Raw genomic sequence first — 26,849 nt, 5'->3', positions numbered from 1 at the left:
TAATAATCTCTTGCGACGTGATATCTCGCAAATCATGAAATACGAACATGAGCATCATGGATCATTGGTTTCCCAGTCGCGCTTACAGCAAATTATAGTAACAGGATATCTCACAGCACAAGCAGTTTGACAAATGAAACGTCCTTCCCTCTAATCCGCTATTTAGACTTGCAGCATGAACGTCTTGCATATGTTTCTTCTTCGTGTTTGAAAGCTATTTGCGCTAAGAAGTTAACGTTACTCTCCGTCGAGGCGTTAATAAATTATCGCCATCGCTATTTCGCACTTTCCGCGTCTCGGCGACAAAAAAGTTCCGCGACACTTTTCCACCTGCTGTTATCTGGAAATATATTCGACGTGTTGAATAGCGAGCCTTTAATCGAAACGGTGAAAATGGACTTTGTGGTGATGAAAAAAGAAATGCTTCACCTTGCTAAGTTGCTTCGTTTTTTAGGATAAGCGTAATTTTGACAATTACAGTCGTTATTTCTACGGTCGTTTTTTGACACATGGAAGTCTCTAGTTGAAAATTTTGATGACCTAAGTGCATGCGTTGATTTTTCTTTGAATTTTGGGAAGATTTCCAGTAAAAGGATTAGATTTGATGATTTTATTTTAATGAACACAACAATAAATCTGTCCATGTTGTTTCCAATTTTTGCACTCAGCGTCTTCTCTGTCTTTTTCTTCAACGTCCAAATAGAGTAGAGTGGGACTATTCTGTCAATTTCAACTTCAGTCACAGAAGCTTCAACTACAGCAGTAAACTACTTTTCCTTTGCAGTGACGGCTTACAACTACATTGCACGAACACGATTGCTTCTTGAAAGCGTAAACATGACCTTCGAATGTTGAATTTGTGCTGTTTAGAAACATAAATACTATCTCTGGTCTGAATTCTGTGAAAATGTCCCGCTCTACCTTATATATTTATCTTATTTTAAGAAAAAATTTTTAAAGATTTCAAGCGAACAGATCTAAATTAAAATTTCAATTCTCCTGGATAGTGAGATTTCTAACAGGACAGTCATCGATTTCCAATTAAACGTTAGTTGAAATCGTATTCATAAAACTTCTCGCGACAGCCAATTAGAAGTGTCAATAATATTATTGACCATACATTTTAATTGGTTGTCACGACAAGCGAATGCATTTCATCTGTGTTGGGATTTATCTAGACCGGATTTTCAAACTTTCTTTCGCGTTTTACGGATTATTGCTGTTACAGAATGCAGGAACGTTGGTTTCAGGAAAGAAAAACGTCTAAAGGGCTGTAGATCTAAATAAGCCACAACATGCAAAACGCATTCGCAACAGCTAATCAAAAGCGTTAATAGTACTATTCACAACTCAAAAAGGATGGTTTTTCAAGGATTATGAAACGAAAAAGATAAAGTGACGCTTGATAATGTTAAAAATATTTTTTGTCAATATTACTTGATTACCTATAAAATTAATTATTTTTTGTGTTAAATTGAAAAATAGTTTTTCCCTCTTTCTAAAAAATTTTTTTGAGTTATGTCATTTTTAAAATTATAGAGCGATAACGTTTTTGCTGTTTTTGTAACGTTCTTTGTGTTGCAAACGAGAGCACGAAATGGCAAAATAGTCTGAAGAAAATGACGCTGTCGTGAACGCAACGTTTAAAAGTTTTACTGTAATTAAATATTGCATCTTTTGTACGACTTCCACGGAGCTATCTGTATAATTCGTCATACATTTTTAAGATTCTTTCAGGAAGCTTCATTTTTTTTCTTGTAGTTGACTTTAGTTTTAATAGAACAAGACCAGTAAGCCATTTAATTGTAGGTACTTGTAACTTAAGAGGTATAACACTACAATCTTTTCGCTGACAAATTATGTAGATAAAGAGTCCTTTTTACTTTCACTCGTTGGACAGTTACGCTTTCGTTGATAAACGTCGGAAACGCTAATTTGTCGGCACCCAGGCTAATAATGAATATGCACGTGAGCTTTGTGCACGAAGCGTTGACTCTTCATTTTCTCGCGCTCGCAATCACACAGAAAGTCGGTAAACTGAAAGCTCATATCATGGCAGCGAGATTAAAGCGAAGCGAAGCTTCGAAGGGTAACGGAATAAAAATTCGCGACCGTAGGTAAAATCCGGAAAATTTGCTTTGCAAATTCCCTCATATATCTGACGGTGATGTTTCGTGACTGCCGAAGCGTTTTATCGCGCTGATAGATTTAAAGGTCATTGATTCCCGTCGTCGGATCTCGACTTTTCATTTCATGCAACTTAGGTCATCGACTTTTTCTCGCAAAATTGGTATTTACATGAGTTTGTCGTGTGACGTACTAAAAATTGCACTATTACTACCCGCTTTGTATTACTATTATCAGGCTTCTCCAATTTGAGCACAAAAAAATTCAATTGAATAAGATTTCATGGACTCGTAAAGTGTTGATAAGCGTCGCTCAGACGTGTATCAACACTTTATAATCTCATATAACCACTTAGCAGATTTTTTTATTGATTTTTTTACGTCAACGGCTTTGCGTTTTGGCTCCGGAGTTAAATTGGACAGGCCTGCTATTATTTTAATATTATCGCGATTCATTATGTAATAACCGGAGATTATCAAAAATTAACATATTGCAAATTCGCGGTGGCTATTACACGACAGAATGCAGCCCATCGCTTGTTCTGCCAAGCCATTAATCCGCGTTGTTAACCACATTTGTCGCGAGCGTATTTATCAACATTATTATTGTACTCGCATACAATTTACGCGAAATATTTGAAGCAATTATGTGAAACACTCGAAAATAGCTTTGGGCTGAATAATTCTGACACGGATTATCGCAATATAATACAATAATATATCAATTAGTGAGAGAAAAAAAACTTCACTTCCGCAATCGCAAGTTACGGATGTAGTTACTGTATGTAATCAGATTCGTGCTCATACAAGTGATAGCGAGGATGAACGAGAATAGGACAAGAGATCACTCGTTTGAAACTTGCGACACAGATTCTAATTAATGGCTGTCACAAAGAAATCCACGTAGACGGCCAAAGATGGTCACGTTTCAAGGGTTGCGACGAAGACCCTCGCGTCGCATAAATAAGATACGGACGTCCTCTTCACTGGTATTATTTAGCAAAATTGAGATTCAGTTTTTTCTATATTCTCGCTTAGTTGGAAAACTCTGATTCTTCATCAGAAAGTATTATTTATCATCAGTAAGGCTATTCGATTTTATAAATGAGATCTACACGATATTAAGGACGAGAATTTCCGGGATGTTACATTTGTGGCGCCATAATGTGATGCTTGAGATATCCGACAGAGTTTCTCATCTTATTAGATTAGTTGGGTAGAGCGGCTTGCGCTTTGATGGACACGCCTATTTTAAACTGCATTAGTTACGCCACGCTGTATAACGCATATAGATTTGCTGTCGGGTTATCTTCGACCCAGATATGGCCAGCGGATGTGACAAAATTGACGTAGGGTTACCAAGGGCACTCAATTAACGACCACCGGCTTTATACCATTGTAGACGACTGTCATTCACAAAACCTCATCAAAATTGCGTAATACAATAAATAATATATCATAGCACAATAGTAATATGTCAGCGAGTTAACCACGTTATATATGTATAAATTATACAGCACATAGTTGGATTATAGTGCTACAGCAGCTTTTCTCGTCCGAGCATATGTTACACTCGGCATTAATTTTCAATTAATATCACGGGGGATTCGCAGAATTAATACAAAGACCCAAATTAACATAGATACTTCTACATAGATATAAAATATTATATCTACTAGGACCATGTGTTAATTTTAAATTAAAGTCATAATTATGAATATAATTTGTAGAATTATTCCACGTAATGAATAACAGATTAATGAAGAATGACATTAATTCATACAAATGTGACGCATCTGCTGTCACATTTGAGCATATCTATCTTTTGGAAAAATATCTCACGTTGAACTTTTAACATTAAATCTTCATCATTTACGTACAATGTTCATTAAATATATACTCGAATTAAGTTAGATTTCTCCAAAATCCTTTTCCCTTAACGCCGCGCGATGAAGATCCCATTTAAGCGATATCGCTCCGTTGAACAAGCGACTGAAATAATTTGCCAGATAACACGAAGTTTGGTATCGTTTTGACACATCTTAATTAAGAAGTGTAACCGCGTCTCAAGAAATTTCGTCTCAGACGTCCTTTTAAGAGACAGGCTCGAATAGACTCGCCGCCTTCCAAGATAAACGTTCCAACTTCATCAGGAAGCTCAAGACTGTCAGACTACAACGGGATCGCATTAATTCCAAGGAGTTGCGATTGTTCTCCCTCCAGATGGGAACAGCCCGATATCTATTTGCAATAGTCTAACAATTCAATGCAACAACGATCCAATTCAAGTGAATTGGATCGTTGTTTCATTGAATTGCGTATCCCCTCATTTGGAACAAGATATCATAAATAACAAATTGTAAATTAAATTTTTGCTCGAAGCAACAAATAGCACCCAACAGTTCGAAAGCAACGACACCTGTTTATTTTCGATTTGGAGACAGTCACTTCCGTATCTCGCTGCGAGCTGGTGAAAACAGTCGCGAGATTGCACTGGTTAACTTCACTTTTACAGGAAATTCGCGGAGCTACATTGCGGTCGAATCGAGTTAGAGAAGTAACCCAGAATATCTTTGTGTCTCAAACAGGTTGTTGTATGCCAAAGGAGAATTTCATTATCATATGTTTGAATTGCTCTTTGAGAATCTGAATGCATAACAAATCGTAAAACCTGAATTGCATCTTAAAAACGCAGCGAGCGAAAGTAATATTAAACGCGCGATACTACGCGATTTTTTTCGTTCGGCTTTAGTATCGTTAGTTTTTCTTGCATTTGCGTGACAAAGCCCGTGCAAATGGTTTCTCTCGATTATATGTAAATTACGTTCGCATTTGATTCTCGTATATGCGAAACAAATCAAGTTACTGCGTGTGTCCGTGATTACCGTGTTGGAAAATTTGCTCGATTCAATTCAATTGGATATACATTCAGAAACTAGCTAAAACACACGCATATAAGCACGCAATAGTATTTGTATGAAGAAAGTTATGCGGGATTAAATGTGAATTAGTAGTGGCACACAAACTCTTTGGTCAAACTATATCAAAACTATTCGTGCTTTCTCTCTCGCACGCGAAGTCGTAAATGCATTCATCAGCCTATATTCTCGTTGGAATTCGAATGAGTAAAAGCAGACAACAGGCACGTGGATAATTCGTTATAAATCGGAAACCATCGAGCGATATTTGGCGTCACTTTTTTCCGTTTCACCCAACAACCGATAGAAAATTACGATCACCCGCGCATCTCTCACGCGACGCGACGCGATGCGATGCGACGCGATGCGATGCGATGCGGAATGGCAAGAGGCGAGTGCAGGCTGACGCAGCGAGTGTTTCTAGGGTCAATCAACACAGTCAATATTGACAATAATAAAGCGAGCGGATAAAAGCACGCCCTGGCAATCCGGAATTGGAATGATACGCGACGATTCGCGACATCCGTATCGCGGATTCTCGAATGTACGGAACGTCGCAAAAAATTCGAGAGAAATCCATCCCTGTCGAATCTCTCTCTCTCTCTCTCTCTCTTTCTATAAAATAAATAAACGAATCAAGATCCTTTCTGATCGCGTTTTAATTTATATCTAATTATTCTCCGACATATAGGGTCAATTAAAAATAATATTTTAAGATATATACTCATTAGCATCTGTTAAATTACTTGTCAATTTAATTTGTGATGTTATGTGTTCCAGTTTCAATTTGGGATCGTTCCAAAATCGACCGATAATCGGAACGCAGTTTGTTACTGAATTGTGAGATATTATTAAGATCCGAATCAATTAAGATTCGCTTGGACCAAATATGGCCTTTCTTCGCTTAATTGTATTAAACATTTCTCGATTTTCACTTACTTTCTCATTCTTTCCACTGTGTCTTGTCAAAGACATGGTGATCTCTTTTAATCACGTATCCATTATATAGAACATATAGTTTTTGACAGCCTATTAAAAGAAGATTTCAAACTGTCTATTATAAGAGGTTGTCGTAACAAAAATACTCTCGGTGACTTTCTGAGAAATGATAAAATTTGATACACTGAGAAAAATTTGATTAAAAACCAACCAGAAGATTCAGATCATATCAATCAGAATTCAGTTTATATCAACCAGAATTATAAATAATAGATTTAATCGAAATTCCAATTAATGCAATCACCAAATTATTTTTCCAATGTACGTATTTTGAGTGGATCTTTAGCATAGAGAATAGTCGTGCAACTCTCTCTTTATGGTACACATTTACTGCTGTCAATTAAATTAAATTGAAAAGATTAAGGTATAAAATAAAGCTTTAACGAAGCGAATAAAATCTCTTTGCGATTCGTCGGCATTTAAAGGACAATATTTCTCGGGATTTTCTCGGGTGCAGAGCAAATATATTCGCGTCTCGTTCGCGAAGTTCGTTGGAGAGCGCAAACTGCCAAGTATACGTCCGAGTGTTTTCCAGATAATTTTCCCTCGTTTAACAACGGAGCGAGTACGTGAGCCTCGTATTTCCGCTCGAGTGTCGTTTAAACTTTAATTTCGGCGGCTCTCCTTCTCTCGACCGATGAATTACTCTCGTCGTAAACGAGGTCGAACGGCGACACGTGGCGTGCGGTAACGTACGCTCGTTCAACTATTTTCCAAATTTCTAGCTTAACTGCACCGCAAATTACGCCGTCATCGTGAAGTTAGAACAACAATGAACGAATGAACGAATGAACGAATGAACGAATGAACGTAAAAACGCATCTTTACGACCGACGCTGCTACAGACGTTCTTACGACCTTTCAATTCTTCTTTATTTTTTGTTTCATTTCTCCCCCCCCCCCCTCTCTCTTTCTCTTCCAACAGCTGCAGTGCGGGAAGTTCGCATGAATATTCATTTAATTAAAACCGAATGACCGAGTCGCCGTTATTATAACCCAGTATACGGTACGTGTGCGCTTTCGCATGGAGACGACACCGCATTACGTAGCGTAATACGCAACCGCCCAGTTAATAACGCCCCAATAGATTTACCGTCTTCTCATCGCTCGCGATCTTACCCGCGTCCTCGTTTCCGAGACTTCAATTCCAACGGTCCGTCGGGCGAGAAGAGCGCCAGCAATTAAAATTGCTCATCGACACTCGTCGTGAGATCCCGGTAAAAAAGCGCGAGTATAGCGGCGCCATAACCTTCTTTGTGTATATACAAAGATAAACCGGGAAACAGATTTACGTTAAACGCGCAAAAAGGAATAACGAATGCGCGCTTCCGCCGGGCATGTAACGCGCGAATTTTGCATACTCCGCCCGGGCATAACTTCTCCGAGCTAACGCCTCGCGTATTTACATTTATAATTTTTTGCCTATCCGCACACTCGGGACGGCGATCAAAATGCAAATGCGTTATCGACTGCAGCTCCTTTTTACGGCCCGGAAGAGGGATTAAAAAGTACAATACAAAATATCAATTCGATAATATGATTTTTCCTTTCTTTTAACCCTTAATACACACCTTTGGGCAGCCTTCGTGCCCTGTGCATTTCTTTTCTTTGAAATACTAGAGCACCTGGTTAAATACCGGTCTCTTTTCTATTTCTAAAAAAAAGTTTGGTATCCAGAGAACAAGTTTTACGTTGAAGACCTCAATTCGTTGCATATCCTTTAACTAGCATAACTCCAAAGTTCACCTCTGAGTCACAAATGACCCAAAGTGTGTTACATTTTTTGTAACTAAAAATTTTTATTTTTTTCTTTATTTTCAACTAATTCTCGTTTGTGTTGCGGGAATATTTCGCGAATTATTAAAAAAAGAATTCAATCCTTGGACAATATATTAGTCTTTAATAATCGCGATCGTTTCTTGCACCCATGTGTTAAATGTTGTCTGTAATGTTATAAACAACGTTTTCCTAATAAATTATAATATTTTTTTAACACAATAGCAATAATAAAATGCATTGTTTAAAATGTAAATGCAATATATCTTCAATTTATAGCCATTCATGCAGATTAAAAAACATTTTCAAATTACTCAATAACTTAATTTTTTCGACACAAACTATTTTTTTTTTTGTACTTTAGAACATCTATTTTAAGATATTGAACCATTTCCTTTAAACTTTTTTATTTCAGAGTTTTACATTTTTGTATAAAAGTGCATTTATTCTCATTTTGTTAACTATATTTAATTATAACAATTTATATACAATTTGTTGTGAATATACAACTGTACAAATATTTCTAAAGATGTCAAAAACGTAAAAATCGTTGAATAACTTTTATACTTGTAAAAGTGATGAAAATTAATATAAAACACGAATGACCGAACGTGTGTAATAAGGATGTCCAAAACTAAGGTGTGTACTAAGAGTTAATGATGATTATACGTTTCAAATGAACCTTGGTTAAAAGTAATTTATGATAGTGAAAGTTGATATCAGACTGTGTTATCGAGAAATAAGATAATCGATTCAATTTCATGATGAAATGCATTTTGTTGTGCCTTTGTTGTATCTTCGATTAGAAGCAGTCGGGAGTAAAAACGGCGCTACACAGAAATTGTCTGACCTGCTGCACCTATAGACACGGCTTTGCGATGCCGTGAATCGAACGTAGAATTACTCGATCACGGTTTGCTGATATAATAGTGATAACGCGATCATCGAAGTTCGAATAATGCGTTTCCCCCGATCGCGCGTTTAATCGCGCGGAGTTGAACGGACGCGTGGAATTCGAATCCATTGCGCAATTTCTTGATCGTGAAATGCCATTCTGCCGCTGATACCAGATAATGAGAAACCGCATGGCACGCAAGGTGCGCGTTATAAATCGTTTCGCCGGCACGAAGGCGATAGGAGAGCTGAAAAGCTCGACGATCGAAGTGCTTCTAGCATCCCGTTCAAATTATCACGTAGAATTTAACTCAAGGGACTATATATCAATCTGACGATCCTATAGTCCACGAACGTAAATAAGAAGTCGTGGCGGAGGAGTTTTTCTTCAGAAAAATTACTGGAAACTCCATAATGTAATCACACTATGCGAATAATTTAAACTTCTTTGTCTGCGACATTCTCGTTACGGTCGACACGTTTTTATCGCGGTAGAAAACGCAGATACGATACACGCTCATAATTAACCAAGCTTTTTATCACCTATGACGTTTCAAAGCGTCGCGATGACTGATTTTTATCCGAATGATAAGCGATGATTGTATACATTGAAATGTGTTAAGCCACGATTACTACTTTTTGTCTGGTGTTGTGTTGAAGGCTCTCCTGTCGAGGATTGATTATCATTGAAAATTGTTACCTTCCCTTACCCCCTTTTTTTTTTTCGAAAAAAAAGTTATCAAATTTTGCCTTCCTATCGGAGATTTCTTTTCCGAAACCGGAAGAAAATTGACGCGCACATTTATCAATGACAATGTCAGCAACAGTGTTTGAAGTCTTCAAAGATACCATCGATATTTTGATTAAGAATTCTGATAGATAAATTTAAATCTATAAAAAAAATAAGTAACATACAATCCGATTTGTGTGAAGATAAAAACTCATTATTAAAGCTTTGACAAGTATATAATCCATAATAATAAAGAAATTTGCTGCATTCCTCGAATACTCCTATTGCTAACAGAAGAGTCAAACTCCATGTTGCCAACGGAGGATTTAAAAAAGATTAAAATTTAGAATATTACAGCCTGAGATTTTTTTCCGTCTGCCGGAGAATTGAAGATTTAAAAAAGCGAGAGGTCGAAAACCGGAGAAGTGATAATCGTGGTGGCAACATTTATTCTTAACGCTGAGTCTCGTGGAGGCTTTATCATCGTGATTACGATTAGTTTGGACAGTGTAGCTCGTCGTTTTATCTAAAATAGATGACCTTATCAGAAGCGAAATTAAATAAATTTTACGTTCGAGACAATACCGACGGTACATCGCTATCGTATCGCTATCGTGAATTGAAAGGATTTTCGATGTTGTTGTCGGTGAGAGGCTGCGACGGTGCGACGCGAGTTATGTATATTGTACACACCCGTGACCGTTTATTTATGCACGCAGGATTGCACGTATAGAATGCAGGTACCATTGCGCGTGTGAAGGCACAGGGCGAGTTAAACATTACTGCATCCTTCAGAATGGGACATTACGCGCCGCACATTCTGCTGGGTGCAATTTATATTCGACGTCATAAACATAAAGCGCGGTTGCCTTCGAGGTTGTTTATGGTTCGACAAGAGCGGAATCGACGAGTACGCACCTATGTGCATAGGAAAAATAAGTCGCGTGAATAAATTGTCTCGGATGAATTGTTTCCGCGCACGTACGATTGAAAGTTTTGGTTCGACCCCGCGAATCTATCTGGTATAAAGTACCGCAACCGAGTCGTAAAATGCAGTCGCTCGCATATTGTTGAACGGATAATTGAGCGCGCGTACGTTCTCGCGAGATTGCACTTAACGCGTTGAAATTATTTTTTCTAGTCGACGTAATGCGAGAGCAATATCGGAGAAAAGCTTGGTGTAAATTGCTGCTGTACGTGAAACACGAGAATGTTAACCTTACGTTTCAATGTGGAATCTATCGTAATACAGTAAATTAACAATCAAGCTTACTGCAAGAGCGAACCAAAAATTAGCTCACCGTTTCTCATTACTTTAACTTTAGGATTTTATTTTCTTCGTTTTTACGAAATGTGAGTTAGCCTAGAAATTCTCAAGTAAGAAATGAACGCCATCCTATATATTAGGTGTTGGAATTAATTCGTAGCGTTTTACAAGTGATGGGAAGTACTTTCATTAATGTATTTTTTAATGCTCATGTGAAATAAATAACATTCTTTCATTAAAAAACGCTACGAATTAATTCCAACACCTAATATATATATATATATATATAGAGCAAACCAAATGCTTTAACTTCCATCAGCAATAAAGATTTTCAAGAAACAAAGCAAATTATATAAAAATCTGAAAAATTATTGTGTGCTTATTAAAGCTTTAATAATGAATTTTTACTACCATAGAAGTACGATTGTATTTTTTTTTCATTTTTTACAAATTTAAATTTACCTAAAACTCATAAATATCAATGATAAAGATCTCAGTTGCGAAGGATTAAGATAGTATGAGATAGATATTCTCCCATATGCATATATTCTATCTTAAGCATCGTCCTGTAAATATGACAGACCAATGAAAAGTTGTCTGAAGGTGTTTAATTAACTATGTAAGTATTTAATCCGTTACTAGGAATCTCTAAGTTGAAACCCACCGTTGCAGTAGTCTACTATTAAGTAATGTAATGCAAAATGAGTAGAAGTGAGAAAAGCTCAACTCTGTTAACGGTTCATCTGCTATTCTCGTTGGAAGACATTGTCCCTGTTGGATGTTATTCATGTCTCTTTGCGTTATCAAATCGAAGACAAGTTAACGAGAGAGCGGCGACTTAACGATCTCCACCATAGAGCAATGTACAAGCAAAAGCAAACACGGCACCGTGATTATTCGACGGTAACTGGATATTTCGTTTCGATCGCATCGTGTGGCCTTCCTAAATGCATGCGAGTCCGCACGCGTGAGGCGATATGGTGAGAGTGTCGACCTTGCACTGGCCTCGGCCGAAAGAAGAGAGAGGAAAAAGAAAAAGAAAAAGAAAGAGAGAAAAGAGCGGTCTCCGCGCGAGATCTTGCGGTCCACGAGAATCCTGTTACACCGGTATTTCCATGCTGCACCGAAGCACACTCGCATTGCAGCCGCGCAATTCTCTCTTGTCCGCATCTCACTTCATTATGACCATTGCTCTGCGATGCGCACGACGTCAACGAAATCAACCCAGGTGATATATTGGGTCATCTAAAAAGTATCCGCGGTTTTTTGTCACTAGATGGTGTCGATGGTCAGCCCATCTAAGTGACAAAAAACCGCGGATACTTTTTAGATGACCCAATATATTCTTCAATTCAAGAATGTTTCAATCCAAGTGGCGATGTCTCTTTTATTTTAATCCAAGAATTTAAAAATATATTGTAACATAAAAAACTTGGTGCTGCTAGAACAAATATATTGTACGATAATATTCATAGGCATATTCTCAAGTAACACTTAATTGTCAAGATGACGTTTTGACTGAGAAACTTGATAAAAGTTTCAACTCAATTTAACGTTACTATGGTACTGCGTGTTACTTGGATATTAACCTTTAAGCGAGTAGATAGCAGTGAGGTAGCAAAGCACTTCAGGCATAGTTTTCTTACAAACTTCTTGTTCTCTCTCTCTGAAAAAGGAAAATACAATAAAAAGTATTTCCCAGATGTCTAAAAGTTTTAAAGTTTATTATTTCCACATTCTTTTGTCTCATAAGGATGTAACTAATATATGTTGAACTGTGATATAAAATATCAGTAAAAAATATAATTATAAAAATAAAAGCTTGGAATGTTTTGGACTCCACTCCTATTAATGTATCTTTAGACCACTTACTTAAAGATTAAAGAGATAGCAACGCCAAGGCATAGTTTTTCGTGTTAAATATTTTTGAATTATTTATGTTAAATATCTTGCTATCTTATTATATTGCTTCATGAAATATGAAATATTTCGAAAAAGAAATGAATTATCCGATAAATTTATTACGCGTTACGTAAACGTTATGTCCAAACAGAGAAATACAAAGTTATTAATGCGAAGTTTATTATTGCGAATTGCAATTTTTTAATTAGGAGTTATGCCTCTTCCAAGTTTAGCAACTTTACGAAATTTCCTGCGGTCGACTGACTTCCCAATTTAAAAATCATCGAATAACAAAATATATTTTCACTGAATTTTGATGTTAGCGAAACAGTCGTAAGAAAATTAAATTAATTTTTCAACACATTTTTTTATTATCTGTCTCGAATCCGTTTCTTCCGACCGATTGACTTTTTTCGACCTCCGGCTTCGTCTCGGAACATTCGATCGGCTGGACCGAAATGCGACACCTCAACCACTTTCCAGCGTATCGACGTAGCTCGGGTTTCAGACGCTCGAGTTAAGAGCTAGCTCGTCTGAGGTTCGGACTTTACGGACGAAACTGGTCTCTCAAATCCTACCCGTCGCAGATCTTCACGTGTATTCCCTTCGCGAGACGATACGTGTTTGCGTCTGTCTCGAAGTTTTATCCACGACTGGCAGACCACCAGAGACTCTTTCTAAGATTTTTTTGAGAGTCGGGGAGAATGGCAAGTATCTCTTTCCTTTTCTTTTTCCTTTTCTTTTTTCATGGTAATAGCCACGTTGGCACTCAATACAAAAATTCGTTAATTAAATTAAATACATTATTAAAATAAATATCGTTGATATTGTATTTAAAACATACACAAGGAATAATAAACGATTAAGGCCATATATGTGAATAAATAAGAGTTTAAAGCCTGTAACAGTTGAAGTTGGATTTTAGATACTTAAATAATATCCGTGTGAATTTATATATCAAATATAATATAGTCATTTGAATTGCGCGCTGAATTAGTTTTTTTCGACTTATAAACGCAATTAAACTATTGTAGTAATATCACAAATTAAATTGGCAAGCAATTTAATAATTTGATACTCAATCAGGCATCCTATTAAAGAGATGTTAATATATGCTAAAAAACTTTAAATAAATTTTAAATATACATAAGGAAGTCATCAACAATGTAAAAATTGTATGTTTTTTTTCACAATTTAAATGTGGTCAGAGGGCGATGCGGAGGACAATTTCAACAGCTCGAAACTGTTGACTACCCCGAATCATTTATTGCACGCTGGCACGAACGCGAGTACAAATATTTTCCACGTGAATACACTGCAACGCCATAGTGTTGGGAATTTTTAGTAGCCAGACAGACACGTGTTTATTACGCATCAGTGTCACGGAATATGCATGAGCAAGCGACGCTATATTCCCGACACCCATCAAATGTTTTGCAAATGGATTATCACGTTCTGTATGTAGGTATTGCCTATTGTCTACCAGTTTTCATCAGCGGGCCAATTTCAACTTATAATTGAATTGTAAAATGACCTATCAATATGCCAGATATAGACACATCGATAATAGCTGATCACGGATAGACTGTATAATATAGCGTATAAAAAAGAGGAAATGCAAGTTCATCATTTTCGCAACGATAAATCTGGGAAAATGGCAAGAAACGTTGAACTAATTAATGAGAAAATTAATTTCTCGTACTAACGCGGAATACGTCGTGCAAAAAACTGCAGGTTCTTATCCTATCCTCGTGATAAGTATCGGAAAAACGGCGAGAATGTGTCGGATTAATTTCAATCAGGAAATTAATTTTCAATTCTATCATGGGATTTGCGAAAAATCCAATTTCCCCGATGTAATACTGAATCAAAGACACATTTCCGACATATTTCCGCACGGATATTTGTAGGCTGTAAGAATTAGATATTTTACGACATGCTCTCCTGGATATTAACAACACATAATTCTCTACATACCTTTTTCTTTCTCCGCCTAGGGGTATCGTTCGTTTTTTCCGAACCATTGCCAATCGGCTTAGCAAGTGAATTAAACCGCGTTACGAAACCTCTAGTAAAATATTAAAGCGTTAGTTAACTTCCAATAAGTTCTCGAACCTTCGTGAGACTTTCGCGTCTTCCATTATTAAAGGTCCCCAACAAGCCAGTGATATCCTGCAAACTTTTGATATTAAAATACTTCAATGTCCGGATCGTATCAAATGGAATATTGAACCTTTTAATCTCAAGATTCCCACGAAATCCTGGATATTTGGATCTTCAAATGTTTTCGACGCTGAACTTTTAACATCGGTTGTAGAACCGTAAATCTGAGATGCTGTATTCGTGAAATATCTATTGTTCGCTCTCATGTCTGCTACACAATTGACTATAAATTCCAGATGCGCTGTACAAGCAGAAGATATACTCAGTAAATCGCTCTTGAATTCATCCCTTATATCCGGGGCGATATCCGTAACAGCAGTTGCAGTTGTAGTCGCGGCGATCTGGAATCCATTCTCCAAATCGTACTACAGGGACGTTCTTGAGAAGTCCTTCGACTCGCCGAAGAGATTACGGGGAAGGGGGGGGGCGGGGGATGCTTCAGTTACTATCGGACAAAGTTCCCTTTTCTAAGACCTCGGGGGAGAAGATACTCGCGCTACACCACACCAAACACAATAAGAATTTATATCGATCACATTTACAACCGTAAATACGAATTTTGTATTAAAAAGCCTTATCAAGATATTCAAAATAAAGTTCCATTAAGACATATATTATACACCACAATTTCATTAGTGATCAATTGAACGTGCTTATGAATATATGAATGATTATGGAAAAAACGGATTCAATAATTATCTTGTACGAAACCTGACGCTGTTAAAATATCGTTCAGATATTGTGAAACAATATCCGCAATACTACATGTGAGAGATAAAGTAGTTAGACCTCGATATTAAACATGTTTATTGCAAGTCAATGTGAAAGTCTAATTATTAACAAATAAAAATAGACATTAGATATCAAAGCAGTGGTAACCTAATTCTTTAAGTTAAACAACATTTGGTTATTTTTCACTTCCATGTGTGTCATCTTTCAATTCATTCAGCAATGTGAACTCGTAAATGCAGATCGACATCCCTTTCTGCTCGCCCCTTTTGCCCTTTCAAGCGATTTCAGAATTGTGCTGCAAGAAAGTATTCCTTGAATCGCGGCTTTCTGGGCCGGTTCCAAGAAAACTCTCTCTACAAACTCCTAAGTTGGCGTTCGTACTCTACGTCTCGCCACCGGAATGCTCCCGATTTCGTGATGTTCTTCCTCCTTTTATGCGTCCAATAAAGTACTGCATAACTACCGACCGCGAAGAGATAACGATCCGAAGCTGAATAGTTCCCATCATTCGCTAAAATGCGGTTTATACAACATAGTTCACATAAAAAAAAAAACAAAAAAAAAACAGATTATTTCTTTCAGACGTACTCTCTTTATATTCATCATCTATCAACACTTCTAGATACAGTCTGGATCTCAGTCTGTAGACTTCGCTCACGTCCGAAAGATTTATGAATTATTTGTCATCATCTTTTTCTCAAGAGACTTTTTTTAAACAAACTCCGCTCCGCTCAAGAGAATCCGAAATCGAAGGACGCTCTCCTTGGAGAGCCTCCGGGTGAATTTTGAACTCACCGAGGGTGTGGTACTCCGATGGGTAACCGATCTGGGGACCGGCAGGGATGTGTTCTTAGTATTGGCCGGACCTCCGTTGCAAGGTCTTTGGCCAGCGTCTCGTCGGGAAGGAGGTGGGGGTGGCGGCAACGACATGGGTCGGCCGCCGCTCCTAGTCGGATGCTGCGGCACAGCCTGGAATTGGGTCCAGGACTGACGCGGTAAATATCCCGTCGTTACATAGCCGCCCGATATGAACTGTGCTGAGCCGTTCAGATGCGGCGGCGTCATTACCGCCGTTTGCTGCGCTGTTTGTCCACCGTTTCGCATCTTTCGCACTCCGCTGGGCTCGTCCTTGATTCTCAACTCTGCTGCAGATGACACCGATGCTGATTGCTTGAGAGAGAGAGAGAGGAAGCTACGTCAACGCGTTGCACGTCCAATCGCAGTGGTCCTTGGCACAATGCGCGTACCTCTCATCATCGGAACGCGCGCACATTTGTGTCTCGTCACTGAATACTTTGAAGTTTTTCTGGAGTTTTTCGAATCTTGTTTTTATTCAAGAAATATGTCTTTCGAAGCTTTTAACAAGGCTTATTTGTAATTAGATTTGTCTGTAATTAGAAAGATTTTAAGAAATCATTTAGAATAATACAAACATTTATTTTCTCTTATGATTCGGGTAAATATTAATTTTACAAAAACATGTTTAGTGGATCGGTATTTGGAATAATATTTTAATTTGCGTGAATCTTTTTCCGAGAAGAAGATTAGAATGTTAGCACATCTACAGACTACTTATATAAAATAAAAACAATCCTGCTGTAATTCGCAGACGCTTTCCGACAAAGCTACAGTTCCGTTAGTCTTTTGGCTTCTTTTTGCGCTTCCTATCGCCATTCTGTCGTTCTTCGTTATGTAACGTTAAGCTACCGGGGCAGAACAAAGTGCCGGTAAAGGACGCGACTGTATCAGCAAGAAGTTCCAAGGATAGTTCGATAAAAATGTAGCGGTACAAAAAGGGCATCCAATACAAGGGAGAGAGAGAGAGAGAAAGAGAAAGAAAGAGAGAAAAAGAGAATCGAGCAATCGTCCACGTTGTATTGCGGCTTTTTCCGCGAATGAAGCTCCAGAACATGGGCCGCTCTCGAGAGCCTCTCCGTAAACGAAATCGATTTCACGGACGTTTTCGAGAGTTCGAGCAACACGGTCGATGTTAACGGAACAAGAAGTGCACCTCCTCGATTTTTTTATTGCTAGCGATGCAAGAACGTTTTACTTGATTGCAAAAAAAAAAAAAAAACTCGATAGCTACAAAAATTCTCGTATCTCTGGAAAGGTTTTAGTGCAAAATTATGTCGTAAACCATAAAACTGCACCCAACTAACATTATCGTAACTCAACCTGGATTACACGGAGCTGAAGATGTCGCAATCGGATTAACTGACGTCTCGAGAAAGTGTTACAAGTTCAGTGCCAAACGTGAAACGTAAAAATTCTTCCTCGTAAAAATAGAAAACACCAATCGCGACAACAATCTAGGTCAATCCGGGGAAATGGGGGGAGGAAGTTAAGGCTGATTGGGCGTAGGCGCGATCAGATTAAATTTCGGCTTTGCGATGGCACGTGGCTGGAATATCGATTGGCAAAGAGCCGCGACGAAAGAATTCTCGGTCACAACAAGAATAAATTATGTGAACTAGCTTTGATAGCTTTACTTCTCGTAGACAAGACGAAGAAGAAAGGACGACAAAAAAGTAACGAGCCTTGGAAGAGGATATCGTACTCTTGAATCTTTAACCGTATCTTTAAATCTTGTGTTTTCTCTTTTTGGCTCGAGAATCATTATTCATATTCACATTGGCGATCGCTTCGTGATCTTTTGTATCAGTGCCATTGGATAAGAAGAAGAGAAAGAGAGGGTGATCGTGTCGAGGATCAACGTCGACAAAGGGAATAAATGGATCGTTTGGCCGATATATCGATTGCGAAGAGAGAAAATAGACGGCTATCGTGACTCGTTTCTCGCAATCGCACGGGCGCCATCCGACACGCTCGAATAATTTTCAGGGTGGCAGCTTCCGCCGGAAAGTCCGCGTGCGCACCATCACCCTAGAAGATCGGGTTCACTGCACTATCGATATACCTGATGCGGCATTAAATCGCCGAGTTGGACGGTGATTAACTTGCAGTTGGCGCAGATACTCTCGAACAAGCGGAAGCGAGACCGGTCACGGCTCGGCCTTTCCGCTTTATAACCGCGGGAATGTCTAGAAATTCGCTCCGCGTTGTTCATTCACTCTTTTTCACGCTTTTTTAATCACGCTTATGACACGCGTAACACACATCCGCGCTAACCAGATTTCACAACAAATCTTACATAAATGCATCGCATGTTCGGCGCACATATATACATATTCATTTTATTGCTATTAAATGCTATGATTGGTCGGAGTATCCCACAGCTATCGAACTTCGAAAGACTAGAAAGGTGATGTTAATCTGGTGTTATAACGATTAAAAGATTAAAATTAATTTGTATGAATTTTTTTTAACAAAGATTTATAATTGAGTGGGTCCAATAAACCTGCTGTCAGCTTTGGATGATTAACAATAAAGTTATACAGATGAATAAAATATAGGAATGTATCTCTTCTTCTACTTGAACTCGGAATTGAATTGTATAACATCGCGTGCAGTATGAATTTGTAGATTCGTGTCACTGTATGATGCGCCATAAACGTGGCTACTTGAAACAAAACGTGAATAATAACTGGCGAAAGATGAACCGCTTGAAATACGATAACGTATTGTTTCTACTTTGCTCATTTTCAAGTAGACTCTCGTTTTCGGTCACCGCCGTGAAACCTGGCCTTTGTCCTCGCCACGACCAGTGAAAACGTGAGAATATATGTACCAGGTACAAAAGAAGAATGCATTACGTGCATAATTGAACTATTTATGTTGCTTTTTACTTCTTTTAGATCAAATTCGTTCAATCGTTGATGGATATTTCTACGAAATTATTGCACTTGTACACTGATGCTAAGATTCTTTTATATTCGAAATTGCTCGAATAAATTTCGTATAATATTAACTCTAAAAACAGTCAACTCATGATAAATCAAATTGAAATTAAAGTTTTGAGTTTTGATTAATTATGCGAACGTAATAATTATGGTATCGGAGATGTTCGAAATTCGACAAATCATTATTCATCTTTTAATAATCCAAAATTCACATTCCTCTTTAAATTTATATTACGTGTTTTTTTTTAAATATAATTACTCGCGTTTTTGACACTCCAACATTATATTAGGTGTAGTAAAAAGAAATCCATTATTTTTCCAATAGATGGCTTTAGTAATCTATTGGAAAAATAATGGATTTCTTTTTACTATATCTAACATCTCAATTTTCACTGTTCTCTTCGATAATTTACAATTAAATAAGATTAATAATATTCTATTGATGAAGATTCCTTAGAGCGTTTAGATTAAAATAAATGCAATTTTTTTTTAAATTGTAAATAATTTACGCTAAAAATAATAATGTATAAATAGCATTTATACAATTATCGAATTTATAAGATTGGGGAGTATCCTTACAGTGATCATATTTTCTTAACAAAATAAAGGTCAAATCTGAAAATTTTAGGATTCTGTTCCCACATGTTTTCTAACCAATTTGTGATTTTCAAGAATTTGTGCTCTGTAACATTTTATTGCACGGTATAATCAAATTGAGAAAGCGCAATTTTCTGATAGTTTGAAACTGGTTCGATTTTGTATCGGAACAAACCCTTGATCTAAAATAATAAAAGGTTTGAAATACAATAATAAAAAAATGAAAACAACTCTAGTTTGAATAAATTCAATTTAAAAAGTTAAGAAATATAATTAACAAAAACAAATTATATTTATATGCATGAAACTATAAAATATTCAAAACAATAAATAAAAGAGCAGAAAAACCACACGCAGGATATCATTAGCGAAAGTCACATATTTAAACCACAAATTTAAATAATTGTTAAAAAATAATAAAAACATAAACGTTTCGGCCAAGATATGGTCATCTTCAGTACGTAAAATATGTAAAATTATTATAATTTGAAAAATATTTTTCTCATAAAAATTTGCACATTAATATTAGGTCATTTAAAAAATATCCGCGGTTTTTTGTTCAATTTTTGAATGAAAAAACCGCGGATACTTTTTAAATGACCCAATACAATATTAAAACGCTAGTTAGAAAAGAACATTGGAACGCTAGTTGGAAAAGAATTTCCCGTAATATCGAAATAAAGTAAAGAACAATAGTGGAAAATAAAGGACGAAATTGAGTTTTGAAGAAACAAATAAACCCAAGAGACAGCTACCTAAACTAAAGGCTTGTCCTTTACAATAAAGGACACATGGCCACCGTAAAAGTATTCTGGACACAGCACGCGAGTAACGAAGGGTTAAGAAAAATCGTAGACCGAAAAAGAAAAGGAAACGCGTGCTCGAAAGGTGGACAGAACTCGACAGGTTTAGAAGATGTAGCGATACTAACGCATACGCTATACGTCCGGAAGATCTCAGTCACCGTTAGACGATAACCGAGCGTCGGAGTAACAGGCGCGACGATTTTTCGAAATGCACACGCACACGTGTCCCATACATCCTGCGTGTGCGTATGCGTGTGCATGCACGTATACGTTCCTAGGCTGTCCGTTATTCCGGAATAATTGGGACTCTCGACTACCTGTACGTGAGCGAACAACGACGACGCACTTTCCTAAGCGCGGCGACACGCCGAGAAGGTGAGTCGCCGCTTGGCATTCGTTACGCTGTTGTCGTTAATTGTTAATCGTGACGCGTAGGCGGATACGAAAGCATGCTTTATTAGGATCGCTATGTACCGTGAGATCGACAGCTCTGTACCATCTTCTTATGGCGTGCACGGAAAAAAAGTATTATATACTTTCGCAGACTGCTGCGTCAAATACAACGAGAAGATTGGTACAATGTAGACGGGTCAAATTTTATTGATTTTTAAAAAATATATGTAAAAGTGTGAGATCAATTTTCTCCAATAAAACTTCTTATAAATAACTCGAATTATAAATAGTATTTTAATGGTCCTGACCGTTTTGTTAATAGATTGCGAAAGTGCAGTATTATTTCTTTCTCTAATTTACTGGGGGGTTAAATGGAAAATTGTTTAATTTTGAAGAGATTTTGCACTAATAAAGTCTTAATATTTCCTACCACCTTAGTTGTTAATGTGCATCGAATTAAATTAATGCAGATCGAAACACGGAATAGGCAATAGCGATAAAATTTCCGACGAATTTAAATGCTGTTTATTCCTATCGTTGTTTTTTTTTGTATTTTGTTTAGGGCTTAACTCCATGAAATTGCTCCGTTTTATGTCGTAATTTTTATAAACAAATGTCTTCAGTGTTACAAATACAAAAAATCAAACTGTAAAAAAATAACGTATACTTGATGCCCGAGATATTGCCATATTTCCTGTTGGAAATCTAAAGTTACAGATTCTGGGTATTTTAAGATTACTTGATGCCTTTTTTTATCAGACGTAATGGATACTGTATAAGCAAAAAATCAATACCTAATAAACAAAAAATATTTCAAACAAAATGTAGAATAACGAGATTGCAAAAACGAAAAAAATCGGTAAAAATTTCACATTACCGATGGTGAGTTAATAGTGCTATTGAAAAAAATGGACGAAGCAGGAAATGCAGACTACAATTAGACGGCGTATACAGATATACAGGAGAAGCGAGTATATTTCTGATTCGTGCATTGAACGGAGCGAAAGTCAGTGACCGATATTTCTTTTACGATTTAATGCGCGGGTATGCACGTGCAAGTGTAATATTATCTCGCCCGTTTAGGACTTTGCTGACTTTGCATGCGAGTTTTTTTACATTGAGAATCTAGTGCGACGTGGAGAAAAGTCGGGTGTAGAAGTACCAGGAAATGTAATGAATTTTTAACGCTCGCGGCATCGGTAATAAGTAATAACGCTCTGCAACGCGAAAATAATTCCAGTAATTAGATTCAAGATGATACGCGTAAGAATGTAACACTTCAGCAGCTTTGAGGAAATATAACTCCCTGCGAAGAGACGAAAGGATGCGCTCTGTTGCATCTTATCACCTATTATACCACAAAAAAAAACTTGATAAAAACCTCCTTCTCACAGATTTTGATGATTTGTCTTCTCGAAATCCTTTAATCTACGACGAGACAATTGCAACAAGAAGCTTATCGAAGAATTATTTGCTGCAACTATGAAGTAGGCTTCATAGTAGCGAGCCGAAGCTTTCCAACGTGTTTAGATCACGCGCGGCGATCTAAACAGAATGCAACCGAACGAAATTGCTCGCTCGTCAATTTATTCCCGTGGCGTTCTCTTCCCGCGGTCGTAGGGAAAGCGGAGATTTTCCGATTCGAAGAATTTCGAGCTCCGCCGTGCGTACAACGGCAGCTGTTACTGAAAACCGACCAAGCGCGTACGAAGAAGAAACGCAGTAATTCTAATCGCAGCTTGTAGCATTCTCACGAGGTAGGCGCAACTTGGATACCGTTATGCCAGCTACCGATGTAAAAGTTACGCAAGTGGATATCGCCCGCGGTATCGAGAGCTTCTGTGGATCCGATACTATCAGGGCAGGATACACTTAACGATCGATGAACGACAGGCCGGGAACCCCGACATGTCCAATTCGCGTAGGAGCTGTCGACATAGCTGTCTCTAGTAGAGACGTCACGGTAAGATGTCCGCTTTTACCGCTGCTTTAGAAAGGCAGCTCGGCACGCGACCTGGCATTGTGTGTACATTAAGCGAATTCCTGCATACAGAAATCTGGATACCGAGAACGATGCGAACAAATCACGCGAAGGCGTGAGTTTAAAAAATAAACATTGCAGGAGTCGTATAATTCTAACAAGGAACGTTCTACATTGCAAATGTAGATATCAAAAAATTAACATTTCCAGTCGAAAGCTCACGTTTGAAATATTCTAGAGTTATTCTAGGTCAAATCTTGGATCTTATGGACTTCCGATTTGGGCTGGAAACATGTTTGACCGTGTTAATTTATTGTTAGACATAAAATATCTCGGGATGCATTTAAAATAATGTTTCAAATAAAAGTTGTAGGATTTGAAGGGGATTATCAGATAAGCTACTTAGACTTTGGGCTTAAGTTGGGGCTAATTTAATTTGGGCTGATCCTCTTGAAACTCTACAACTTTTATTTGAAATATTTCTTTCATTGTTCTCGAGATATTGTGTATCGAAGTTAAAAACACAAATATGTTCTGACCTAAGTCGGGTATAGAATCCATAAGCTCCTAAGGTTTGACCATCTATCACAGCTGCATCCTCATCTACTGTGCACTTAGTTTTTAGTGTAGTTTTTACTTGTAGTAAGTGTATTATTTACTATTTACTACTTAGTCTTACTACTTTAGGATCACAACCTTGCTTTAAAAGGTCGTAAACCGTAAAGCCTTAAGAAATTGATCAATCACAGTTAAATATGAGAAAGTAATCGACTGTAGTTGGTTAATTTTTTACAGCTTTATGGCTTAGGGCCTCTTAAAGCAAGGCTGTGGACCGAGTATTATTAAATACTATTTTTACCATACACTTATTTTTTCGTTTACTAATTTATGTAAAATTAATATATCTAATATATGTAATGTAAATATCAACCACACATTGCGCTCAATAAAGTTATTCCTATTATATAAATAAAGAATAAAAGTGACAGATGAAATACTCGCTTCCGAGCGCTTAACAACAGTTTCGCTCACGGCAGGCAAGTTATGGCCTCTCCGCGAGATCTAAATTGCAATCCTGTCGCGAGATCGATATTCCGATACGCACCAACGCGCTGAAAAAATTCACGAGATGTCTAATTTATATAACATCTCAGCCGTGTACTCTTCGATCGCTTTTCTCTTTCCTGCTGGGGGCCAGTGAAAGTGAGCGAGCCGGCGCGGATAATCGGCCGTCCTGTGCGACGGATACGCGATAACGCGATCATCTCGACGAAACTCGTTTCTCCTCGTTCCCGATGAAAACACGGCTGCCATGTTTTTTATGCAATTCCGCGGACAAATAAGTACCTACACTGTGACGCCTAATATTTTCTTCAAAACGTACGCACGCGAGGTACAAGAAATCTGTAGATACACGCATTACGAAATAACGTTTTTAGTGAAATTCGCGTGTAAAAACCATTAGACATAAAACGTTTAATACCAATTTCTACGTAACTGGCATAAGGAGTGTTTCAACTTTAAAAATGTAATGATATAGACATATATATATATATATATTAGGTGTTGGAATTAATTCGTAGCGTTTTACAAGTGATGGGAAGTACTTTCATTAATGTATTTTTTAATGCTCATGTGAAATAAATAACATTCTTTCATTAAAAAACGCTACGAATTAATTCCAACACCTAATATATATATATATATATATATATATATATATATATATATATGCAATATATACGATGTGTATCACGATATATGACATGTATGCAGTGTCTCAAACGTTTAATCATAATTAAGGGGTGACAGGTGGTTGGCCGATTTTTAATGCGAGAAAGGCGTTACACAAACTGCTAAAGTGACATAACAACCGGCAAAACGTGACTGATTATTGCTAAGTCTACCGTTTTTTTTTTTCCGGCGTCTAAATCATCTCGGTGGGATAGATTATGAAACAAATAAACCGGATATTATGAGATGGAAATTTATTTCGCCCACGTAGGAAAAACGCGTAGGAAAAATTCTCAACAAGTGGCTGTATGTAGGTATTTTAATTAGAAAGGTAGATCAATCTCAGGAGGAACCTGTTTTTCTCTAATTCCTGAAAGAACGGTTTGATTGAAGCGTTTTGTGTTGGCAACGCTTGTCAAGAGACAACACGCGAGGCAGTTTAATTTCTTACAGAAATTGTTTTTCTCACATTTTCATGGAAAAACGTTGAAAAACGAAAATAGTTATTATTTGTATCCGAAAGTCGGAAACAATGACGGTACGTTAAAGATTCAGTTTCTCGACATAGATACTGCGACAAAGGTGTGATTAAGAAAATTCTTCATTATCGGTAATTAAGTGGAACAAAGCGAGACAACGCCGCTGGATGTTTTCCGACTAATTGACGGCAAGAAAACACTTTTCTGTCGTAAAGCGAGCGTGCAGTTAAGTAATGACCACTTTCACTCATTTCCACGAGGCGACCCTCAAGATTTGCTTCCTTTGTACGAGAGCTCTCGCGAACGAATTGCAACGCCACAGCTGTGACTGTGTTGTCGCCATTGCTATGCCATTGCTATGCACTTCTCACGTTTTTTTACGATGCAAGACAAAGCGTCGGCCTTTCGCGAGTTCTCCTCTTATGGAAAAGAATCATGCAGCATGAATAAAGCGTTTAAGGCTTTAGAAGAAAATGTGAACATTTCGCGAAAAATGAGAAATTTGATAAAATGCGTGGGACTTTCATTTGAATAGAAACTCGAGGAAAAAAAAAACCTGAATGAACATTTAGATGAACTCTTCTACGTTAAACGTTCTCTACGTATAAAATGCGGACAATTACTTGCAACGAATGGAGAGTGAATTTTAAAGAAGCGAAGCACTGAGAACATTTTCGCAAAGTACTACAAGTTCAAGTAATTTTCACAAATATCGCCGGTAGTTTGCTCCCAGAACTCCTAGATATCTGCCGACATTGCGGTCTTTTCTCGCGGATTATCTTCGACAACGGAATCACGGAGAGAACCGTGCCCATCTCCCGAGAAGGGATAATTATTTCGAGCAGCCCTCTCTCTCTCTCTCTCTTTCTCTCTCTTTCTCCTTAGCCCTCAACACGGACGAGGCGAATCGGCCGTTTTATGCTCTACATAGCTCGACCATCGCCGCAGAGAGAATTAACCTACCGTGCCCGAAAACACACTACCTTACTTAGCCGTACGAACGTCCTGGTTGACGGATAAATCGCACACGCGCTTCAAAAGATTTCGTGTAGGAATTTGAAATTGAGAATAAAAAAGAATATTACACTGAGAGAACATTACACTGCCGGGTTTGCTTTCGTTCTGTTAAACTGTATCATTATTTCGTTGGGTGTTTTATTTATTAATTGCTGTTTTGCTTATAAAGCAAAATCTAACGGCAATTTGCTAGTCACAAATCTCGTGCGAATGTCTATGTAGACAGAAAACAAAATTTCTGTTTCCTACAGAAGTTTGGAATTGAGAATGAAAAAAGAATATTACACTCAGAACATTACACTCTTGAATTTGCTCCCATTTTGCTAGACTATGTCATTATTTTGTTAGTATTTCATTTATTAATTGCTGTTTTGCTTTCTCACAATAAAGCGAAACAGTAATTTGCTAGTTACAAATGTTTCGTGTGAATGGAAAACAAACGATCGTTGGCTTCGTAGAAGCCAACATAAGATATATTAGTCGGACTGGTAACGAAAAATAAATGTTCACGAATTAAGTGTCTACTCCATAC

The 26,849-nt window shown here is 37.5% G+C and overlaps 1 protein-coding gene and 1 long non-coding RNA gene across 2 annotated transcripts in view; both read right to left on the bottom strand.

Annotated features, from left to right (window-relative positions):
• The window catches only part of LOC105145800 (Germinal centre kinase III), a 47,694-nt gene that overhangs the window by 19,277 nt on the left and 1,568 nt on the right, over positions 1–26,849 (bottom strand). The window contains exon 2 of the mRNA XM_011055618.2: positions 16,303–16,895. Coding sequence (XP_011053920.1) covers positions 16,303–16,611 — 309 coding nt within the window. The 5' untranslated portion in view covers positions 16,612–16,895. The remainder of the gene's footprint in view (positions 1–16,302; positions 16,896–26,849) is intronic.
• LOC147907272 (uncharacterized) lies at positions 1,458–16,296 on the bottom strand. Its single transcript, XR_015547557.1, has 2 exons — positions 12,134–16,296; positions 1,458–11,955 (listed from the first exon to the last, which is right to left on the bottom strand). It is a non-coding gene; the product is annotated as an uncharacterized LOC147907272 (long non-coding RNA).

The sequence above is a fragment of the Acromyrmex echinatior genome, chromosome 15, assembly GCF_024713525.1.
Source record: "Acromyrmex echinatior isolate Ae372 chromosome 15, ASM2471352v2, whole genome shotgun sequence".
Classification (NCBI taxonomy): Eukaryota; Metazoa; Arthropoda; class Insecta; order Hymenoptera; family Formicidae; genus Acromyrmex; species Acromyrmex echinatior.
The sequence above is the reverse complement of the archived record's forward strand: the minus strand, read 5'-3'. Positions and strand labels throughout refer to the sequence as shown.